This window comes from Hyla sarda, unplaced genomic scaffold (assembly GCF_029499605.1).
Source record: "Hyla sarda isolate aHylSar1 unplaced genomic scaffold, aHylSar1.hap1 scaffold_587, whole genome shotgun sequence".
In the NCBI taxonomy this organism is placed as follows: domain Eukaryota; kingdom Metazoa; phylum Chordata; class Amphibia; order Anura; family Hylidae; genus Hyla; species Hyla sarda.
This window is the reverse complement of record NW_026610600.1, coordinates 103694-127920: the sequence shown is the minus strand read 5'-3', so window position 1 is coordinate 127920 and position 24227 is coordinate 103694. Positions and strand designations below refer to the sequence as shown.

The window sequence follows — 24227 nt, the reverse complement described above, 5'->3', positions numbered from 1 at the left end:
TCCGATCTCCTCCTCACAAGCTCCTCCACAATGTCCGATCTCCTCCTCACAAGCTCCTCCACAATGTCCGATCTCCTCCTCACAAGCTCCTCCACAATGTCCGATCTCCTCCTCACAAGCTCCTCCACAATGTCCGATCTCCTCCTCACAAGCTCCTCCACAATGTCCGATCTCCTCCTCACAAGCTCCTCCACAATGTCCGATCTCCTCCTCACAATCTCCTCCACAATGTCCGATCTCCTCCTCACAATCTCCTCCACAATGTCCCATCTCCTCCTCACAAGCTCCTCCACAATGTCCGATCTCCTCCTCACAAGCTCCTCCACAATGTCCGATCTCCTCCTCACAATCTCCTCCACAATGTCCCATCTCCTCCTCACAAGCTCCTCCACAATGTCCCATCTCCTCCTCACAAGCTCCTCCACAATGTCCGATCTCCTCCTCACAATCTCCTCCACAATGTCTGATCTCCTCCTCACAAGCTCCTCCACAATGTCCGATCTCCTCCTCACAAGCTTCTCCACAATGTCCGATCTCCTCCTCACAAGCTTCTCCACAATGTCCGATCTCCTCCTCACAATCTCCTCCACAATGTCCGATCTCCTCCTCACAAGCTCCTCCACCTCTTTCCTCAGAGACCTCACCTTGGTGTTGAATGCTGATCTCTTTGCCTTAGGTGCCTGATCCGCTTGATAGATGGCAAACTTTAGATCTTCTCTAAGGCCATGAAGCTGCTTTCCAAGCTGTTCATATTCAGCCATCTTCGCCTGGATTCTTGATCCAAAGGTCGCCAGTGATTCTCTGTTCCCCTTTTCCCCCCATTGCTGGGGTTGTGAGGGTCCAGAGACAGCTGCCTTTCCTCCACTCCTCTGCCTGGAAGAGCTTCTTTTCCTTGCAGGGCTTTTGCTGGAGGCTTTGCAGCTCCCAGCTGAGGACGGGGGAGGGGGCACCACATTACTGTGAGCCCTGGTTGTTCTCCTAATTCCGTCCTGATTGTTGGCCGTGGTATTTTCCTTGGCACCCCCCGCCGGCCGGGTACGGGGAGTGCAAGATGAAGCTCCAGATCCCCTGGGCTCCATAGCAGGAAACCTACCCAGGTGTATGCCCCACACCTGGGGAGGGGCGGAAGGAAATCACTGCTTCTGTGGAAGTCTCAGGAGCTCAGCAGAACACAACCTCTCTCCAGAGCTGTACTCACTATTCTGCTGGTGGGGTCACTGTGTACATATCTGTGTGTGTATGTGTGTATATATATATATATATATATATATATATATATATATAGTAAAAAGAAAAAGTTGCAGCACAGCTCTAGTTAACCAAGTACGGGTGCCAGCGTCTAAACCTGATCAGGGTTCTTCATAGACAAAAATTCCAATGACGCAGCACTCCAAAAAAAAGGTGCATTTATTCACACATGTCTCAATACAGCAACGTTTCTGCTCCTATGGAGCCATTTTCAAGCCTAGTGATACATACAGCCAACAAGGTATTTATACCTAAACAAAGTGCAAAGTGCTATAAAATTCTACAGGTGAAAAACATTCCAATCAATACATAATTATATATAAATGTGAAAAGATTTACGAGTATTATACAGCAATACATTGATATGTGACAAGTAAAAAAGTGTATATTACAGTGCCAGTGCATTAAAATTGAATAAGCTTGAAAAAACATTAATCCATAGGCAATATACAAAACAGAACATTAATTAATTCCAAATTATAAATAACTCACAGGTGTACATAACATATTAAGGAGATGTATCCTACCCGCTCTGTATATCCATCATGGCGCCGTTAGCGTGGATTAAAAATCTACTGCGCATGTACAGGTAAACAATCCGATCATGTGACCAGTGATGCGGTCACAGTCTCGCGATCGCACACCGAAGCCCAGCTCCACCGCCCTCATTACTATGTGTGCGGTGTAAAGCAAGGGAGTTCAGTCAGCCCGATCACGTGACCACATCTGCATCACATGGTCTATGTTAGTAAACAAAACCTCTTAGTTCCCTGTGACAGGGAGCTTGTAGTATGATAATAATAAAAAAAGACTGGAAACGGGCACTGCTCTTAGGGGAATAAATACTCCTCTATCCTAATATTATAATCCCAAATTATAGTGAAATATACCCCTATGTGTAATAATATAAAAAAGAATGGTGAAAATTATAAATATATATATATTAATAGAGGCATCCAATGAAAAATCCCCTATACAAGATAAAAAAATTATTATAAATGAATAAAATAAAATAATGAAAAAATATGTATAAAAAATAAATATAAAGAGTGAATATAAAAAAATATATAAATAAAAATAAGAATAAACTAAAAAAATAAAAAAAAAAAATCAATTTATAATAATGAAAAGGTTAAATAAAAATAATAGTAAAACAACTTCTATTGGCCTCACTTACCCACTGGGTGCTCTGACCCATTTTTTTCTTTTTGTTTTCTCATTTTTTATTATTTTTTGGAGAAAGTTCTACCCCAACACCATCGAGGGACACTAGACCACTCTCCTCATTTTCATGGTAGGAGAGGATCTGTGTCATGGAGAGGGCTCCAAGGCTGTCAAGCCAATGAAGTCTCAACTAGTCTCGGGGCCCTCCCACACCCCGACTAATTATAGGGGGCGCCCACTATTTCAGTGGCGCAAGCTCCATATATTACCCAAGAAACCGGGCTATATCTGTGGGTAGAGGCATATAAAAAAATAAGAAAAAATAAAAAATAATCAAAAAATATTTTTTTTTAAATAAAAATTACTTGTATCTGGATTAAAAAAAAAAAAAAAAACCTCCATTTTTAAAGTGTTCATCCTATTCTTAAAAATGACCCAAGAGGAGATTTCCCTGCAGTGCACAACATCTCCGCCAATTGAATATCATACTCATATTAAAAATTTATCTCAATTTTTTATTTGAAAAAAAGGAAATTTTTTATTTTAATAACAAATATAAAGGCGATAGTGGTTACAAGCGGGTGATGAATCCATCTCTTACAAATTCTTCCCAGATAAAGATCTAGTGAAAGAAAAAGAAAAAAAATGAGCAATCAATACAAATCTATAAAAATAACTTCCACTGTATGTATCAAAAAATACCAATGGGGATAGGGATAGGGGTTTTGGAGGGCAAGGGGGGGGGGAGAAAGGGGGGGGGAAGGCAGAAAAAAGAGAACTTCAATAAAAGAATATATATTTTTTATACCAAATTAAACTCAACATTGAGTCCATAGGGACGTAGAGTTTGGAGTTCATGGATCCACCATAATTCACGACGTCTAAGTAAGGCCAATCGATCACCCCCTCTAGCAGGGATAGCTACTTGATCTATTGCCATAAATTTAATTTCTTTTTCTGTATGTTTAAACTCTATGCAATGTTTAGGTACAGGTAAATCGATTTTAGCTTTCCTTATACTGTATCTATGATAATTGATTCTGGTCTTTAAACTCCAAGTGGTTTGACCCACGTACAATTTTTTGCGAGGACACATTAAGACATATATAACCCACGTGGAATCACATGTTAAATAATATTTAAGGTTATATACTCGTGCTGTTTGTGGGTGTATAAATTGTGTACCCTTCATCATTGAGGGGCAATTTACACACGAGAGGCAGGGGAAGGACCCGAGTTTCCGAGCTGCCAGAAACGTCTGTCCCGCCCTTGTCTCTGTTCTAATTTCAGTGTGAACTACTCTGTCTTTAATGTTCCTACTTCTCCTATAAGACATAAGCGGATTCACCATGAACTCATTGATGGTTGGAAAGCTGTTTTTTAAGATAGACCAATGCTTATTCAAAATTCTTGAAATAGCATTGCTCTGGGCACTATAAGTTGAAGTAAATGGAATTCTCTGTTGTGTTTTTTTTCTCTTTTTTTCATGAGGGTGGCTGCCCTATCCATACTCTCTACTTTTTTCCTATGTGAATCAACAAGATATTTAGGATAACCTCTGGTTTCAAAATTATTTTGCATTCTATCCAAAGTGGTTTGTAAGATATCCTTATCCTCCACCACTCGCCTGGCTCTAAGCATCTGACTAAAAGGTAGAGCGTCAATCATTTTCCTCGGATGGTGGCTTCTATAGTGGAGGAGTGTATTCCTATCTGTCGGTTTTACATATAATTGGGTCTGTAGATGTGTACCTTTTTTGGTCACTAAAACATCTAAAAAGTTAATCTGGGTGTTAGATTCACTCATAGTAAAGTCAATGTTGGCATCTATGTCATTGAGGAAGTTATGGAACTCATGTAATTCTTGTAAAGTGCCGTTCCACAGGAGGAAGATGTCGTCAATAAATCGCCACCATCCCAGACAATGTCTGAAATGGTGGGATCTAAAGACGACATCCTCCTCCAGCGAGGCCACAAACAAGTTCGCGTACATTGGCGCCACATTCGTCCCCATAGCGGTCCCAATTAACTGTAAATAAAAAGTGTTCTCAAATGTGAAATAATTATTGGTAAGTATAATTTCCAAAAGTAACAACATAAAATTTTGGGCCGCTATGGGGAGCTCTGAGGACGACAATGCACGCTGAACTTCTGCAATCCCTTTGCTGTGACTGATAGATGTATACAAGCTTACGATGTCAAAAGACACCAAACGTGTCTGGTCAGTGATCTCTATATCCCTAATCTTAGAGAGGAAATCGTTAGCATCCTGAATATATGATCAAGTCTGAAAGACAAAAGGTCTCAAGACTCGATCTAGGAAGATGGAGGCATTACTCATTAGTGAACCTCGCCCTGATACAATGGGGCGACCTGGGGGATGTGTTAATGATTTGTGTATTTTCGGCAAAGTATAAATTACTGGGGTGATAGGATATTTTACTATTAGGAACTGTTTCAATTCCTCATCGATAATATCATTACAGAAAGCCTGTTCTACTACATCTGTCAATTTTGACAACATTTCAAACTTGGGATCCCTTTCTAATTTTTTATACGTATTCGTATCAGCCAGTTGTCTCAGTACCTCTTGTCTATAATCTACCGTGTTCATAACTACGACCCCACCACCTTTGATGGTGAGGTCGTGGTTATTCATCAATGTGTCCAAAGCTGTCCTCTCATCCCTTGTCAAATTAGGTCTATAATCACTATTTCTAGAATGAGTAGCTTTAAGCTGCTCAAAATCCTGTCGTACCAGGGATGTATATGTTTCAAAAGGATGAGAGGTAAGGATTGGATTAAATGTACTTTTGTTATACAACTCATAATTCTTCAAACACAATAATTTGTGATCTTGTACATTCATTGTTTGATCAATACTCTCTTGTCTATTAAACCAAATTTTTAGTTTAATTCTTCTGAAAAACATCTGTAGATCCTGTTCCAAGTTAAACCAATCAATATTGGATGTGGGACAATATGATAATCCCTTAGCTAATACCGAAATTTCACAGTCAGATAATTTATAAGAAGAGATATTTACCACTGTATCATGTTGGTTTAAGCTTTCTTCTTGAACCCCTGTTGGCTATTGTAGTTCCTCTGCCTTCTGGTTTTTCCTGCTACGGTGTCTCCTCCGGCCCCCTCTTCTTGTCGGTTTTCTGTTTGAGTATTCAGGTCTGGATGTTCCCCTAAAAAATCTTTAGAGCCGGGTAAAAAAGCGTCATTATTATTGTTGGTCACAGTAGGGGTCTTATTCTTTTTACCCCGCCATGGTGTAGCCCCCATATTGTCTCCATTGTTAGGGGAAGATTTGTTCCAATCATATACTCGATTTTTGGCATAATCATTGAGATCTCTGAACCATTTTCTCTTCTTAATGTCCATAATGTCCATCCTAAATTTATCCATAAAGCACTTAGACCTTTCCATATATGCTGTAAATTCCTCACAAGATAACATGCTCTTCAGATTAGACTCTAAGTCCTCCAACTTGGACTTCACCACCACAAGTTCATGTTGTAAAAAGTCAAGATTTAATAGAATGGTATCCAAAGCATAACGATCTGAAATCTCCTCAAAACGTCTTTTAAAATCCACATTCTCAGTATAAACAGATGGTTGTAAACGAGACCTCATGCCTCGGGGTATTCTCTTACATTTATAATATTCTCCCAGAGTGATGAGATGCAAATCCAAAACAATATATCTCCTTGACTCACTTTCAAAATTCCGTTTTACATCAATAGTTGTAGGTGTTGCCAGAAAGGCAGCATCGCCTCTCAATCCCCCCAAAATCCTACTCACTTCCTCCTCGGCAAAAGAAGAGACATGAGGTCCTTGATTTCTCTGAATGTCCTCCATAATGCAGCGTGCCAGCAACAAAAATATCACCACATATAGTAAAAAGAAAAAGTTGCAGCACAGCTCTAGTTAACCAAGTACGGGTGCCAGCGTCTAAACCTGATCAGGGTTCTTCATAGACAAAAATTCCAATGACGCAGCACTCCAAAAAAAAGGTGCATTTATTCACACATGTCTCAATACAGCAACGTTTCTGCTCCTATGGAGCCATTTTCAAGCCTAGTGATACATACAGCCAACAAGGTATTTATACTATATACTATATATTTAAAATCCCGATACAAGTAATTTTTATTTAAAAAAAATTTTTTTTTTGATTATTTCTTATTTTTCTTATTTTTTTATATGCCTCTACCCACAGATATAGCCCGGTTTCTTGGTTAATATATGGAGCTTGCGCCACTGAAATAGTGGGCGCCCCCTATAATTAGTCGGGGTGTGGGAGGGCCCCGAGACTAGTTGAGACTTCATTGGCTTGACAGCCTTGGAGCCCTCTCCATGACACAGATCCTCTCCTACCATGAAAATGGGGAGAGTGGTCTAGTGTCCCTCGATGGTGTTGGGGTAGAACTTTCTCCAAAAAATAATAAAAAATAAGAAAACAAAAAGAAAAAAATGGGTCAGAGCACCCAGTGGGTAAGTGAGGCCAATAGAAGTTGTTTTACTATTATTTTTATTTAACCTTTTCATTATTATAAATTGATTTTGCTTTTTTATTTTTTTAGTTTATTCTTATTTTTATTTATATATTTTTTTATATTCATTCTTTATATTTATTTTTTATTTTATATATATTTTTTCATTATTTTATTTTATTCATTTATAATAATTTTTTTATCTTGTATAGGGGATTTTTCATTGGATGCCTCTATTAATATATATATATATTTATAATTTTCACCATTCTTTTTTATATTATTACACATAGGGGTATATTTCACTATAATTTGGGATTATAATATTAGGATAGAGGAGTATTTATTCCCCTAAAAGCAGTGTCCGTTTCCAGTCTTTTTTATTATTATCATACTACAAGCTCCCTGTCACAGGGAACTAAGAGGTTTTGTTTACTAACATAGACCATGTGATGCAGATGTGGTCACGTGATCGGGCTGACTGAACTCCCTTGCTTTACACCGCACACATAGTAATGAGGGCGGTGGAGCTGGGCTTCGGTGTGCGATCGCGAGACTGTGACCGCATCACTGGTCACATGATCGGATTGTTTACCTGTACATGCGCAGTAGATTTTTAATCCACGCTAACGGCGCCATGATGGATATACAGAGCGGGTAGGATACATCTCCTTAATATGTTATGTACACCTGTGAGTTATTTATAATTTGGAATTAATTAATGTTCTGTTTTGTATATTGCCTATGGATTAATGTTTTTTCAAGCTTATTCAATTTTAATGCACTGGCACTGTAATATACACTTTTTTACTTGTCACATATCAATGTATTGCTGTATAATACTCGTAAATCTTTTCACATTTATATATAATTATGTATTGATTGGAATGTTTTTCACCTGTATAATTTTATAGCACTTTGCACTTTGTTTGGGTATAAATACCTTGTTGGCTGTATGTATCACTAGGCTTGAAAATGGCTCCATAGGAGCAGAAACGTTGCTGTATTGAGACGTGTGAATAAATGCACCTTTTTTTTGGAGTGCTGCTTCATTGGAATTTTTGTATATATATATATATATATATATATATATATATATGTATGTATATATAAAATCGTGTGTAATTTTGTGATTTCAGGAGTTCCGCAGGGTCAAAATTTTACTCGAGAGATGTCATCTGCTGGTTTCAGTGCTGCAGTCACACAGGTGGGCGATGGATGTTGTGTATACTGTGTCATGGGGGGTATGGGCATGTTTTATCAGAACAGCAGAACAGGTCCTTCACTAAGGGCTTCTCCTGTGGACTCATATTTAGGTACAGGGTCTACTCCTGGGGAACATCATTGAGGAGGAACAGGGTCTACTCCTGGAGATCATCATTGAGGAGGAACACGGTCTACTCCTGGGGAACATCATTGAGGAGGAACAGGGTCTACTCCTGGAGATCATCATTGAGGAGGAACAGGGTCTACTCCTGGGGAACATCATTGAGGAGGAACAGGGTCTACTCCTGGGGATCATCATTAGGGGAACAGGGTCTACACCTGGGGAACATCATTGAGGAGGTACAGGGTCTACTCCTGTGGATCATCACTGAGAAGGAACAGGGTCTACTCCTCGGAAACATCATTGACGAGGAACACGGTCTACTCCTGGAGATCATCGTTGAGGAGGAACAGGGTCTACTTCTGGAGATCATCACTGAGGAGGAACAGGGTCTATTCCTGGAGATCATCACTGAGGAGGAACATGGTCTACTCCTGGAGATCATCACTCAGGAGGAACACGGTCTACTCCTGGGGATCATCATTAGGGGAACAGGGTCTAAACCTGGGGAACATCATTGAGGAGGTACAGGGTCTACTCCTGTGGATCATCACTGAGGAGGTACAGGGTCTACTCCTGTGGATCATCACTGAGAAGGAACAGGGTCTACTCCTGGGAAACATCATTGAGGAGGAACACGGTCTACTCCTGGAGATCATCGTTGAGGAGGAACAGGGTCTACTTCTGGAGATCATCACTGAGGAGGAACAGGGTCAATTCCTGGAGATCATCACTGAGGAGGAACAGGGTCTACTCCTGGAGATCATCACTGAGGAGGAACAGGGTCTACTCCTGGAGAGCATCATTGAGAAGGAACAGGGTCTACTTCTGGAGATCATCATTAAGGAGGAACAGGGTCTACTCCTGGGGATCATCACTGAGGAGGAACAGGGTCTACTCCTGGAGATCATCATTGAGCAGGAACAGGGTCTACTCCTGAGGATCATCACTGAGGAGGAACAGGTCTACTCCTGGCGATCATCATTGAGGAAGAACAGGGTCTACACCTGGAGATCATCATTGGGGAGGAACAGGGTCTACTCCTGGAGATCATCATTGGGGAGGTACAGGGTCTACTCCTGTGGATCATCACTGAGAAGGAACAGGGTCTACTCCTGGGAAACATCATTGACGAGGAACACGGTCTACTCCTGGAGATCATCGTTGAGGAGGAACAGGGTCTACTTCTGGAGATCATCACTGAGGAGGAACAGGGTCAATTCCTGGAGATCATCACTGAGGAGGAACAGGGTCTACTCCTGGAGATCATCACTGAGGAGGAACAGGGTCTACTCCTGGAGAGCATCATTGAGAAGGAACAGGGTCTACTTCTGGAGATCATCATTAAGGAGGAACAGGGTCTACTCCTGGGGATCATCACTGAGGAGGAACAGGGTCTACTCCTGGAGATCATCATTGAGCAGGAACAGGGTCTACTCCTGAGGATCATCACTGAGGAGGAACAGGTCTACTCCTGGCGATCATCATTGAGGAAGAACAGGGTCTACACCTGGAGATCATCATTGGGGAGGAACAGGGTCTACTCCTGGAGATCATCATTGGGGAGGTACAGGGTCTACTCCTGTGGATCATCACTGAGAAGGAACAGGATCTACTCCTGGGAAACATCATTGACGAGGAACACGGTCTACTCCTGGAGATCATCGTTGAGGAGGAACAGGGTCTACTTCTGGAGATCATCACTGAGGAGGAACAGGGTCTATTCCTGGAGATCATCACTGAGGAGGAAGAGGGTTTACTCTTGGAGATCATCACTGAGGAGGACGAGGGTCTACTCCTGGAGATCATCATTGGGGAGGAACAGGGTCTACTCCTGTGGATCATCACTGAGGAGGAACAGGGTCTACTCCTGGGGATCATCATTGAGGAGGAACAGGGTCTACTCCTGGGGATCATCATTTGAGGCAGAACAGGGTCTACTCCTGGGCATCATCATTGAGGAGGAACAGGGTCTACCCCTGGAGATCATCACTGAGGAGGAACAGGGTCTACTCCTGTGGATCATCACTGAGAAGGAACAAGGTCTACTCCTGGAGATCATCATTGGGAAGGAACATGGTCTACTCCTGGAGATCATCATTGGGGAGGAACAGGGTCTACTCCTGGGGATCATCATTGGGGAGGAACAGGGTCTACTCCTGGGGATCATCATTGGGGAGAAACAGGGTCTACTCATGGGGATCATCATTGCGGCGGGCAGTAGGGGATCAGGAGAGGAGTTAAGTCCAGTGCCCTACATGGGGTGAGGTATCGCTGGGATGATAAGTGGCTGTTCAAATGTATTATGTTATTTTCTTAAAGAAATTCCCAGGAAACCTCTCTCAAAATGGCCCCAAAACTGCTTTGAAAATGGTTTTCTCGGGGGAGAGGATTATCCTCCCAATTTATGGAGGTTATATGAGAATGGGCACCCTGCTGTAGATACTGAGGGGTCCTCTGGAGGGGTCATTACCTGGAGGGAAGCACTGCTCACCTGGGAATAAGATGGGGACAGGCGCTGCACTTTAATGGGGTCTCTTCTCCACACCCAGGACATCTAATCCCCTGAATGTTTTTCTTTCTTGTAGGGTCGGAGGATTCTGGGAGATCCTGGTATTTTTGAATGGTCTGGTGGAATCCTTGATGTCTCAGAGGAGGATAAACTCATTTACATGTCCCAAATTGAAGAGGATAAGTATGGTTATCTAGGTGAGTGCCGCTATCTCCTGTCCTCTGTGTCATCATGTCCCCCCTACCTCCTTATTCTTGTATGTGTAATATATAGAGCCTATAAAAACTGCCCAACCATTAGGAGAGGACACTTGCACATCCCACATGTCACGGCAGGGATATCAATCAGCCCAGAGAGGAAGCAAAAGGGCTTGTGGATCCATGTCACCTGGATAGACGATGGCAAGACAATCCCCAAAGGCAAGGGCTCTGCGGGTGGAGGCCATGGACAATGACTTCTCTCTTCTTATGCTTCCTGACTGATTCTTCTCTAGTTTTGCTTTTTGCTTTGATCCTTGTCAGTACTGGTAGCATAAGGCTATACCTGCAGAGGTACCACGGCTCCTCCAGGAGGCCACTACGTGATATCACAAGATCCCCAGAATGATCTCCAGTGGGCTACTAATGGCCAATCTCTCACAGACTCCATGAGGGCCGGCATCCTCTAATGGGATCTATGCTCCCAGCATGGTGCAGCTTGATTGGCATTTACCAGGGATCACATAAATGTATAATTTATAGAGCCAAATCCACCATTCTGTTCTCTTCACCAATTAGAAAAAATTCACATACTGAGCACATGTGAAAGATCTGAAACGTTCTGGAGACACATTGGTGAATGTTACACTGCTTGTAACATCATCCAGTGTGACCTGTTTGGTCGGTGATAGTTTGGGGTGGCCGATCCTCACAGGGTCGCACAAATCTCCATGTGATAACCAGATAAGGGCCAGGACGGAATCCTCAGCCATTGTTAGACTTTATACTGGTGCAGTGGGCCATGAGTTCCTCTTAGGTCAGGTCAGTACCTGTCCTCAGGTGGCCAGAGGGTGTAGGCAATTCCTGGATAATGGTGGATTAAAGCCAATGACTGGTCCACATGTACTCCAGACCTGAATTTAATTGAGAAGTTCTGGGACATTCAGCAAGATTTATCAATCTCCGTGAGGCAAAAATGTGTCCTCGTTGTCCATAGCAACCAATCACAGCTTAGCTTTCATTTCCCATATTGCTCAGGTAAAACGAAAGCTGAGCTGTGATTGGTTGCTATGGACAACGAGGACGCATTTTTGTCTCATGGAGATTGATAAATCTTGGTCATTGTGTTTTACTGCCACAGACTGTCCAGACTGATGCCCAGAGCGTCCAGGAGCTCAATAATGCCCAGAACTTCATCCACTGCCTCCTCGCAGCATGCCCAGACATTGTATACAGACATGTGGGGGCCGTATACACTACAGACATGTGGGGGCCGTATACACTACAGACATGTGGGGGCCGTATACACTACAGACATGTGGGGGCCGTACACTCTACAGATATGTGGGTCCGTACACTCTACAGATATGTGGGGGCCGTACACTCTACAGATATGTGGGGGCCGTACCCACTACAGATATGTGGGGGCCGTACACTCTACAGATATGTGGGGGCCGTACACTCTACAGATATTTGGGGGCCGTACACTATACAGATATGTGGGGGCCTGTACACACTATAGATGTGGGGGCCACTCATTGGATCCACCTGGGGTTTCACTTTTTTTTACTCATTTTCTGTGATTTTGGATCCGGCCCTCAGTGGGTTTATGGTTTCGGTTTCCATTGGCAGATAAAAAATTATATTAGTAAAGATAAGTAAAGATTTTGAATCATTCATGGAGATCCAATGTGTGATCTTTGGGCCGGGGGTTAGTCACCAGCAGCTTCTTATCCCCACAGGTTACTCCATTAATCTTCTTCATACCACCAATGGACTCTTCTGTGTGGTGGGCTCTCCACGCTTCCAGTATGTCGGACTCGTCACGGTCCTGAAGGAATCTGCCAAAGAAACTAAATGGAAGAAGATTGATTCCGTACTGGGGAAACAAGTGAGACTCTAACTACCATGATGGACTGGGCAGGGACAGGGCCATGAGGAGTTGTGTCTAATCAGTAGACTCTCCCTCCATCTTATTGTAGGTCGGCTCTTATTTTGGTGCAGAGATTGCGGTCTCAGACCTTGACCAAGATGGTGTGACTGACCTGGTGCTAATTTCGGCTCCTCATCACTATGAACTGAGATGGTCCGGAGAAGTGTCAGTGTACCGGTTTACTGAGGTGAGATACGGGGAGCAACACAAGACTTGACCCAATGGATCCATGTTAGTAACAGCCGCTCTCTACCATAGAAGCTGAACTGCATTGTCACTCTCCATGGGGAGCCGGGTCATCTTCACTCTCAGTTCGGAGCGGCAGTCTCATCACTTGGGGACCTGGATGGAGATGGCTATGCTGAGGTGGCTGTGGGAGCCCCATATGAGATGGAAGGAAAAGGAGCGTTGTATATATATAAAGGGGAGCCTGGAGGACTGTCAGCTGCCTACATTCAGGTAAAAAATGATATAGAGTAGAAGAACCCTGGCTGCTCCCCTGAAATAAGTGGAAGACATCTGGGCAGCAGGCACAGGGGACAACCGTAACAGGGACATAGAGATGGACAATAGAGTGACCAGGGTCATAGAGATGGACAATAGAGTGACTAGGGTCATAGAGATGGACAATAGAGTGACCAGGGTCATAGAGACAATGGACAATAGAGTGACCAGGGTCATAGAGATGGACAATAGAGTGACCAGGGTCATAGAGATGGACAATAGAGTGACCACGGTCATAGAGATGAAGGTCAAGAGAGTGACCAGGGTCATAGAGACAATGGGCAATAGAGTGACCAGGGTCACAGAGACAATGGACAAGTGAGTGACCAGGGTCATAGAGATGGACAATAGAGTGACCAGGGGCATAGAGATGGACAATAGAGTGACCAGGTTCATAGAAACACTGGACAAGAGAGTGACCAGGGGCATAGAGATGGACAATAGAGTGACCAGGGGCATAGAGATGGACAATAGAGTGACCAGGGGCATAGAGATGGACAATAGAGTGACAAGGGGCATAGAGATGGACAATAGAGTGACCAGGGTCATAGAGACAATGGACAATAGAGTGACCAGGGTCATAGAGATGAAGGACAAGAGAGTGACCAGGGTCATAGAGATGGACAATAGAGTGACCAGGGGCATAGAGATGAAGGACAAGAGAGTGACCAGGGTCATAGAGATGGACAATAGAGTGACCAGGTTCATAGAGACAATGGACAATAGAGTTACCAGGGTCATAGAGATGAAGGACAAGAGAGTGACCAGGGTCATAGAGATGGACAATAGAGTGACCAGGGGCATAGAGATGGACAATAGAGTGACCAGGGTCATAGAGACAATGGACAATAGAGTTACCAGCGTCATAGAGATGAAGGACAAGAGAGTGACCAGGGTCATAGAGATGGACAATAGAGTGACCAGGGGCATAGAGATGAAGGACAAGAGAGTGACCAGGGTCATAGAGATGAAGGACAAGAGAGTGACCAGGGTCATAGAGATGAACAATAGAGTGACCAGGGGCATAGAGATGAAGGACAATAGAGTGACCAGGGGCATAGAGACAACAGAGAGACCAGGGTCATAGAGACAATGGACAAGAGAGTGACCATGGTCACAGAGAGGAAGGACAGTAAAGTGACCATGGTCATAGAGACAATGGACAAGAGAGTGACCAGGGTCATAGAGATGAAGGACAAGAGAGTGACCAGGGTCATAGAGACAATGGGCAATAGAGTGACCAGGGTCACAGAGACAATGGACAAGAGAGTGACCAGGGTCATAGAGATGGACAATAGAGTGCCCATGGTCATAGAGACAATGGACAAGAGAGTGACCAGGGGCATAGAGATGGACAATAGAGTGACCAGGGGCATAGAGATGGACAATAGAGTGACCAGGTTCATAGAGATGAAGGTCAAGAGAGTGACCAGGGTCATAGAGACAATGGACAATAGAGTGACCAGGGTCATAGAGATGGACAATAGAGTGCCCATGGTCATAGAGACAATGGACAAGAGAGTGACCAGGGGCATAGAGATGGACAATAGAGTGACCAGGGGCATAGAGATGGACAATAGAGTGACCAGGTTCATAGAAACACTGGACAAGAGAGTGACCAGGGGCATAGAGATGGACAATAGAGTGACCAGGGGCATAGAGATGGACAATAGAGTGACCAGGGGCATAGAGATGGACAATAGAGTGACAAGGGGCATAGAGATGGACAATAGAGTGACCAGGGTCATAGAGACAATGGACAATAGAGTGACCAGGGTCATAGAGATGAAGGACAAGAGAGTGACCAGGGTCATAGAGATGGACAATAGAGTGACCAGGGGCATAGAGATGAAGGACAAGAGAGTGACCAGGGTCATAGAGATGGACAATAGAGTGACCAGGTTCATAGAGACAATGGACAATAGAGTTACCAGGGTCATAGAGATGAAGGACAAGAGAGTGACCAGGGTCATAGAGATGGACAATAGAGTGACCAGGGGCATAGAGATGGACAATAGAGTGACCAGGGTCATAGAGACAATGGACAATAGAGTTACCAGCGTCATAGAGATGAAGGACAAGAGAGTGACCAGGGTCATAGAGATGGACAATAGAGTGACCAGGGGCATAGAGATGAAGGACAAGAGAGTGACCAGGGTCATAGAGATGAACAATAGAGTGACCAGGGGCATAGAGAGGAAGGACAATAGAGTGACCAGGGGCATAGAGACAACAGAGAGACCAGGGTCATAGAGACAATGGACAAGAGAGTGACCATGGTCACAGAGAGGAAGGACAGTAAAGTGACCATGGTCATAGAGACAATGGACAAGAGAGTGACCAGGGTCATAGAGATGAAGGACAAGAGAGTGACCAGGGTCATAGAGACAATGGGCAATAGAGTGACCAGGGTCACAGAGACAATGGACAAGAGAGTGACCAGGGTCATAGAGATGGACAATAGAGTGACCAGGGGCATAGAGATGAAGGTCAAGAGAGTGACCAGGGTCATAGAGACAATGGACAATAGAGTGACCAGGGTCATAGAGATGGACAATAGAGTGCCCATGGTCATAGAGACAATGGACAAGAGAGTGACCAGGGGCATAGAGACAATGGACAAGAGAGTGACCAGGGGCATAGAGATGGACAATAGAGTGACCAGGTTCATAGAGACACTGGACAAAAGAGTGACCAGGGGCATAGAGATGGACAATAGAGTGACCAGGGGCATAGAGATGGACAATAGAGTGACCAGGGGCATAGAGATGGACAATAGAGTGACCAGGGTCATAGAGACAATGGACAATAGAGTGACCAGGGTCATAGAGATGAAGGACAAGAGAGTGACCAGGGTCATAGAGATGAAGGACAAGAGAGTGACCAGGGTCATAGAGATGGACAATAGAGTGACCAGGGTCATAGAGATGGACAATAGAGTGACCAGGGGCATAGAGATGGACAATAGAGTGACCAGGGGCATAGAGATGGACAACAGAGTGACCAGGGTCATAGAGATGGACAATAGAGTGACCAGGGTCATAGAGATGGACAATAGAGTGACCAGGGGCATAGAGATGAAGGACAAGAGAGTGACCAGGGGCATAGAGACAACGGACAAGAGAGTGACCAGGGTCATAGAGACAATGGAGAAGAGAGTGACCAGGTTCATAGAGACAATGGAGAAGAGAGTGACCAGGTTCATAGAGACAATGGAGAAGAGAGTGACCAGGTTCATAGAGACAATGGACAATAGAGTGACCAGGGTCATAGAGATGAAGGACAAGAGAGTGACCAGGGTCATAGAGATGGAGGACAAGAGAGTGACCAGGGTCATAGAGATGGACAATAGAGTGACCAGGGTCATAGAGATGGACAATAGAGTGACCAGGGGCATAGAGATGGACAATAGAGTGACCAGGGGCATAGAGATGGACAACAGAGTGACCAGGGGCATAGAGATGGACAATAGAGTGACCAGGGTCATAGAGATGGACAATAGAGTGACCAGGGTCATAGAGATGGACAATAGAGTGACCAGGGGCATAGAGATGGACAATAGAGTGACCAGGGGCATAGAGATGGACAACAGAGTGACCAGGGTCATAGAGATGGACAATAGAGTGACCAGGGGCATAGAGATGAAGGACAAGAGAGTGACCAGGGGCATAGAGACAACGGACAAGAAAGTGACCAGGGTCATAGAGACAATGGAGAAGAGAGTGACCAGGTTCATAGAGACAATGGAGAAGAGAGTGACCAGGTTCATAGAGAAAATGGAGAAGAGAGTGACCAGGTTCATAGAGACAATGGACAAGAGAGTGACCAGGTTCATAGAGATAATGGAGAAGAAAGTGACCAGGGTCATAGAGACAATGGACAAGAGAGGGACCAGGGTCATATAGATAATGGAGAAGAGAGTGACCAGGTTCATAGAGATAATGGAGAAGAGAGTGGCCAGTGTCATAGAGATAATGGAGAAGAGAGTGACCAGGTTCATAGAGATAATGGAGAAGAGAGTGACCAGGTTCATAGAGATAATGGAGAAGAGAGTGGCCAGTGTCATAGAGATAATGGAGAAGAGAGTGACCAGGTTCATAGAGATAATGGAGAAGAGAGTGACCAGGTGCACAGAGAGGAAGGACAATAGAGTGACCAGGTGCATAGAGAGGAAGGACAATAGAGTGACCAGGGGCATAGAGACAACAGAGTGACCAGGTGCATAGAGACAATGGACAAGAGAGTGACCAGGTTCATAGAGATAATGGAGAAGAGAGTGACCAGGGTCATAGAGACAATGGACAAGAGAGGGACCAGGGTCATATAGATAATGGAGAAGAGAGGGACCAGGGTCATAGAGATAATGGAGAAGAGAGTGACCAGGTGCACAGAGAGGAAGGACAATAGAGTGACCAGGGGCATAGAGATGAAAAACAAGAGAGTGACCAGGGTCATAGAGATGAAAAACAAGAGAGTGACCAGGGTCATAGAGAGGAAGGACAAGAGGCTAGTCGAATATAATAGAGTCCATCTTAAGCTTTGTCTCTTTTCAGCGGCTGCTTAGTCCTGAAGGAATGCTGGGATTCGGTCTCTCTGTACATGGAGTCCTGGATATGACAGAGGACGGCCTGGTAGATGTGGTTGTCGGATCGTGGGGCCATGTGACATTGCACAGGTTGTATGACGTCACTAAACCAGGGGTAGTGGGCAGGTTTTGGCAGGTTCAGGGCTCCCAGAAAACACAAGTCCCCTGGGAGGAGGGGGAAACAAACATTAAACTTCAGGACGGCCAATATTCACCATCTAAGAGGGGACCTCAGTGACATAGAGTGGGACCGTGCCCTCAGTGACATAGAGTGGGACCATGCCCTCAGTGACATAGAGTGGGTCCGTGCCCTCAGTGACATAGAGTGGGTCCGTGTCCCCAGTGACATAGAGTGGGTCCGTGCCCTCAGTGACATAGAGTGGGTCCGTGCCCTCAGTGACATAGAGTGGGACCATGCCCTCAGTGACATAGAGTGGGTCCGTGCCCTCAGTGACATAGAGTGGGTCCGTGCCCTCAGTGACATAGAGTGGGTCTGTGCCCTCAGTGACATAGAGTGGGTCCGTGCCCTCAGTGACATAGAGTGGGTCCGTGTCCCCAGTGACATAGAGTGGGTCCGTGCCCTCAGTGACATAGAGTGGGTCCGTGCCCTCAGTGACATAGAGTGGGACCATGCCCTCAGTGACATAGAGTGGGTCCGTTCCCTCAGTGACATAGAGTGGGACCGTGCCCTCAGTGACATAGAGTGGGTCCGTTCCCTCAGTGACATAGAGTGGGTCCGTGCCCTCAGTGACATTGAGTGGTTCCGTGTCCCCAGTGACATAGAGTGGGTCCGTGTCCTCAGTGACATAGAGTGGGTCTGTGCCCTCAGTGACATAGAGTGGGTCCGTTCCCTCAGTGACATAGAGTGGGTCCGTGCCCTCAGTGACATAGAGTGGGTCCGTGCCCTCAGTGACATAGAGTGGGTCCGTGCCCCCAGTGACATAGAGTGGGTCTGTGCCCTCAGTGACATAGAGTGGTTCCGTGCCCTCAGTGACATAGAGTGGGTCCGTGCCCTCAGTGACATAGAGTGGGACCGTGCCCTCAGTGACATAGAGTGGGACCGTGCCCTCAGTGACATAGAGTGGGACCGTGCCCTCAGTGACATAGAGTGGGACCGTGCCCTCAGTGACATAGAGTGGGTCTGTGCCCTCAGTGACATAGAGTGGGACCGTGCCCTCAGTGACATAGAGTGGGTCCGTGCCCTCAGTGACATAGAGTGGGACTGTGCCCTCAGTGACATAAAGTGGGACCGTGCCCTCAGTGACATAGAGTGGGACCGTGCCCTCAGTTACATAAAGTGGTTCCATGCCCTCAGTGACATAGAGTGGGGCCATGCCCTCAGTGACATAGAGTGGGTCCGTGCCCTCAGTGACAGAGTGGGTCCGTGTCCCCAGTGACATAGAGTGGGGCCATGCCCTAAGTGACATAGAGTGGGTCCGTGCCCTCAGTGACATAGAGTGGGTCCGTGCCCTCAGTGACAGAGTGGGTCCGTGCCCTCAGTGACATAGAGTGGGTCCGTGTCCCCAGTGACATAGAGTGGGTCCGTGCCCTCAGTGACATACAGTGGGTCCGTGTCCCCAGTGACATAGAGTGGGTCCGTGTCCCCAGTGACATAGAGTGGGTCCGTGCCCTCAGTGACATAGAGTGGGTCCGTGTCCCCAGTGACATAGAGTGGGGCCATGCCCTAAGTGACATAGAGTGGGACCGTGCCCTCAGTGACATAGAGTGGGACCGTGCCCCCAGTGACATAGAGTGGGTCCGTGCCCTCAGTGACATAGAGTGGGACCTTGCCCTCAGGGACATAGAGTGGGTCTGTGCCCTCAGTGACATAGAGTGGTTCCGTGCCCTCAGTGACATAGAGTGGTTCCGTGCCCTCAGTGACATAGAGTGGGACCGTGCCCTCAGTGACATAGAGTGGGACCGTGCCCTCAGTGACATAGAGTGGGACTGTGCCCTCAGTGACATAGAGTGGGTCTGTGCCCTCAGTGACATAGAGTGGGACCGTGCCCTCAGTGACACAGAGTGGGACCGTGCCCTCAGTAATAAAAGTACCTAAATTGGACATGTTTAATCCGAAATATCTTGTGTATGACACATAACCTACTGGAAAAAAACATGGTGGGCATAGGAAATGACCAATATGGTTACCAAAACAGTGAGGGACCTGATAAATGATAAGAGTTCAGACTACTAAAACGAGAAGGTAGGGGGGCAGGGGGCAGCAAAAAATATAAGAAAAGAATAAATTCTGTAAGAAACAATGATTGCCATAGAAAGTAAAAACTGAAAAATAGTCTAGGTGTAATGGTGGAGGAGGATGAGGAAAAGGCCAATCTACTAAATACCGCCTGCTTTACAAAGTCCTTATAACCAATGCAAACCCAGCTTTGTATACGTGGTCCCTATAACCCATGTGACCCGGGGTCTATTTACACAGTCCCTATATCCCATGTGACCTGGGCTCTGTATATGGGGTCCCTATAACCCATGTGACCCGGGGTCTATTTACACAGGCCCTATAACCCATGTGACCTGGGCTCTGTAAGCACGTAACATTATAATGCACGCTACATTCAGTGATAAGCGATGCATCACGCAGTGTCCTCAGCACACATGACCACATGGAGACATCCACAGTTCTATTCCCTCTTCTTCCGTCCATTAGTCAGTAGGCAGCAGTCCCTTAGCCTGATTCCAGAGTAATGAATTAGGCAATCTCCATTGCTCAGGCCTGGAGCTTTGAGTGGAGATTGATAAGTCGGCCTTTAAAAGCTCCAGGGTCTTTCTGGTGTCTTTGCTGGAGTGGATGGTATTGGTCTGTCCTAGTTCTTCTATGTGTCTAGGTCCACGTTCTCATCCTTCTTCTATGTGTCTAGGTCCACGTTCTCATCCTTCTTCTATGTGTCTAGGTCCACGTTCTCATCCTTCTTCTATGTGTCTAGGTCCACGTTCTCATCCTTCTATGTGTCTAGGTCCAAGTTCTCATCCTTCTTCTATGTGTCTAGGTCCACGTTCTCATCCTTCTTCTATGTGTCTAGGTCCACGTTCTCATCCTTCTTCTATGTGTCTAGGTCCACGCTCTCATCCTTCTTCTATGTGTCTAGGTCCACGCTCTCATCCTTCTTCCATGTGTCTAGGTCCACGCTCTCATCCTTCTTCTATGTGTCTAGGTCCAAGCTCTCATCCTTCTTCTATGTGTCTAGGTCCACGCTCTCATCCTTCTTCTATGTGTCTAGGTCCACGCTCTCATCCTTCTTCTATGTGTCTAGGTCCACGCTCTCATCCTTCTTCTATGTGTCTAGGTCCACTCTCTCATCCTTCTTCTATGTGTCTAGGTCCACGCTGTCATCCTTCTTTTATGTGTCTAGGTCCACGCTCTCATCCTTCTTTTATGTGTCTAGGTCCACGCTCTCATCCTTCTTCTATGTGTCTAGGTTCACGCTCTTGTCCTTCTATATGTCTAGGTCCACGCTCTCTTCCTTCTATGTGTCTAGGTCCACGCTCTCATCCTTCTTCTATGTGTCTAGGTCCACGCTCTCATCCTTCTACTTGTCTAGATCCACGTTCTCATTCTTCTTCTATGTGTCTAGGTCCACGCTCTCATCCTTCTATGTGTCTAGGTCCACGCTCTCATCCTTCTTCTATGTGTCTACGTTCACGCTCTCATCCTCCTATGTGTCTAGGTCCACACTCTCATCCTTCTTCTATGTGTCTAGGTCCACGTTCTCATCCTTCTTCTATGTGTCTAGGTCCACGTTCTCATCCTTCTTCTATGTGTCTAGGTCCACGCTCTCTTCCTTCTATGTGTCTAGGTCCACGCTCTCATTCTTCTTCTATGTGTCTAGGTCCACGCTCTCATCCTTCTTCTATGTGTCTAGGTCCACACTCTCGTCCTTCTATGTGTCTAGGTCCACGCTCTCTTCCTTCTATGTTTCTAGGTCAACGCTCTCATCCTTCTTCTATGTGTCTAGGTCCACGCTTTCATCCTTCTTCTATGTGTCTAGGTCCCCGCTCTCATCCTCCTATGTGTCTAGGTCCACGCTCTCTTCCTTCTATGTGTCTAGGTCCACACTCTCATCCTTCTTCTATGTGTCTAGGTCAACGCTCTCATCCTTCTTATATGTGTCTAGGTCCACGCTCTCATCCTTCTTCTATGTGTCTAGGTCCACGCTCTCTTCCTTCTATGTGTCTAGGTCCACACTCTCATCCTTCTTCTATGTGTCTAGGTCAACGCTCTCATCATTCTTCTATGTGTCTAGGTCCACGCTCTCATCCTTCTTCTATGTGTCTAGGTCCACACTCTCATCCTCCTATGTGTCTAGGTCCACGCTCTCATCCTTCTTCTATGTGTCTAGGTCCACGCTCTCATCCTTCTATGTGTCTAGGTCCACACTCTCGTCCTTCTATGTGTCTAGGTCCACGCTCTCTTCCTTCTATGTGTCTAGGTCCACACTCTCATCCTTCTTCTATGTGTCTAGGTCCACGCTCTCATCCTTCTTCTATGTGTCTAGGTCCACACTCTCGTCCTTCTATGTGTCTAGGTCCACGCTCTCTTCCTTCTATGTTTCTAGGTCGACGCTCTCATCCTTCTTCTATGTGTCTAGGTCCACGCTTTCATCCTTCTTCTTTGTGTCTAGGTCCACGCTCTCATACTCCTATGTGTCTAGGTCCACGCTCTCATCCTTCTTCTATGTGTCTAGGTCCACGCTTTCATCCTTCTTCTTTGTGTCTAGGTCCACGCTCTCATACTCCTATGTGTCTAGGTCCACGCTCTCATCCTTCTTCTATGTGTCTAGGTCCACGCTCTCATCCTTCTTCTATGTGTCGAGGTCCACGCTCTCATCCTTCTTCTATGTGTCTAGGTCCACGCTCTCATCCTTCTTCTATGTGTCTAGGTCCACACTCTCATCCGTCTATGTGTCTACGTCCACGCTCTCATCCTTTTTCTATGTGTCTAGGTCCACACTCTCATCCTTTTTCTATGTGTCTAGGTCCACGCTCTTATCCTTCTTCTATGTGTCTAGGTCCACACTCTCATCCGTCTATGTGTCTAGGTCCACGTTCTCATCATTCTTCTATGTGTCTAGGTCCACGCTCTAATCCGCCTATCTGTCTAGGTCCACGTTCTCATCCTTCTTTTATGTGTCTAGGTCCATGCTCTCACCCTCCTATGTGTCTAGGTCCACGCTTTCATCCTTTTTCTATGAGTCTTGGTCCACGCTTTCATCCTTCTTCTATGTGTCTGGATCCACTTTTTCATTCTTCTTCTATGTGTCTAGGTTCACGCTCTCATCCTCCACGCTCTCATCCTTCTTCTATGTGTCCAGGTCCACGCTCTCATCCTTCTGTGTGTCTAGGTCCACACTCTCATCCTTCTTCTATGTGTCTAGGTCCACGCTCTCATCCTTCTTCTATATGTCTAGGTCCACACTCTCGTCCTTCCATGTGTCTAGGTCCACGCTCTCTTCCTTCTGTGTTTCTAGGTCAACGCTCTCATCCTTCTTCTGTGTGTCTAGGTCCACGCTTTCATCCTTCTATGTGTCTAGGTCCACGCTCTCATCCTCCTATGTGTCTAGGTCCATGCCCTCATCCTTCTTCTATGTGTCTAGGTCCACGCTCTCATCCTTCTTCTATGTGTCTAGGTCCACGCTCTCATCCTTCTTCTATGTGTCTAGGTCCACGCTCTCATCCTTCTTCTATGTGTCTAGGTCCACACTCTCATCCGTCTATGTGTCTACGTCCACGCTCTCATCCTTTTTCTATGTGTCTAGGTCCACGCTCTCATCCTTTTTCTATGTGTCTAGGTCCACGCTCTTATCCTTCTTCTATGTGTCTAGGTCCACACTCTCATCCGTCTATGTGTCTAGGTCCACATTCTCATCATCTTTCTATGTGTCTAGGTCCAAGCTCTCATCCTCCTATGTGTCTAGGTCCACATTCTCATCCTTCTTCTATGTGTCTAGGTCCATGCTTTCACCCTCCTATGTGTCTAGGTCCACGCTTTCATCCTTCTTCTATGTATCTAGGTCAACGCTCTCATCCTTCTTCTACGTGTCTTGATCCACGTTCTCATTCTTCTTCTATGTGTCTAGGTTCACGCTCTCACCCTCCACGCTCTCATCCTTCTTCTACGATTCCAGGTCCACGCTCTCATCCTTCTTCTATGTGTCTTGGTCCACGCTCTCATCCTTCTTCTATGGGTCTATGTCCACGCTCTCATCCTTCTTCTATGGGTCTATGTCCACGCTCTCATCCT

The 24227-nt window shown here is 45.6% G+C and overlaps 1 protein-coding gene across 1 annotated transcript in view; it reads left to right on the top strand.

Annotated features, from left to right (window-relative positions):
* The window catches only part of LOC130340281 (integrin alpha-L-like), a gene marked incomplete at its 3' end in the record, with an annotated part of 199748 nt that overhangs the window by 82925 nt on the left and 92596 nt on the right, over positions 1 to 24227 (top strand). The window contains exons 10-15 of the mRNA XM_056554167.1: positions 8053 to 8120; positions 10829 to 10949; positions 12692 to 12840; positions 12932 to 13069; positions 13141 to 13341; positions 17940 to 18061. Of these exons, the coding sequence (XP_056410142.1) occupies positions 8053 to 8120; positions 10829 to 10949; positions 12692 to 12840; positions 12932 to 13069; positions 13141 to 13341; positions 17940 to 18061 (799 nt within the window). The remainder of the gene's footprint in view (positions 1 to 8052; positions 8121 to 10828; positions 10950 to 12691; positions 12841 to 12931; positions 13070 to 13140; positions 13342 to 17939; positions 18062 to 24227) is intronic.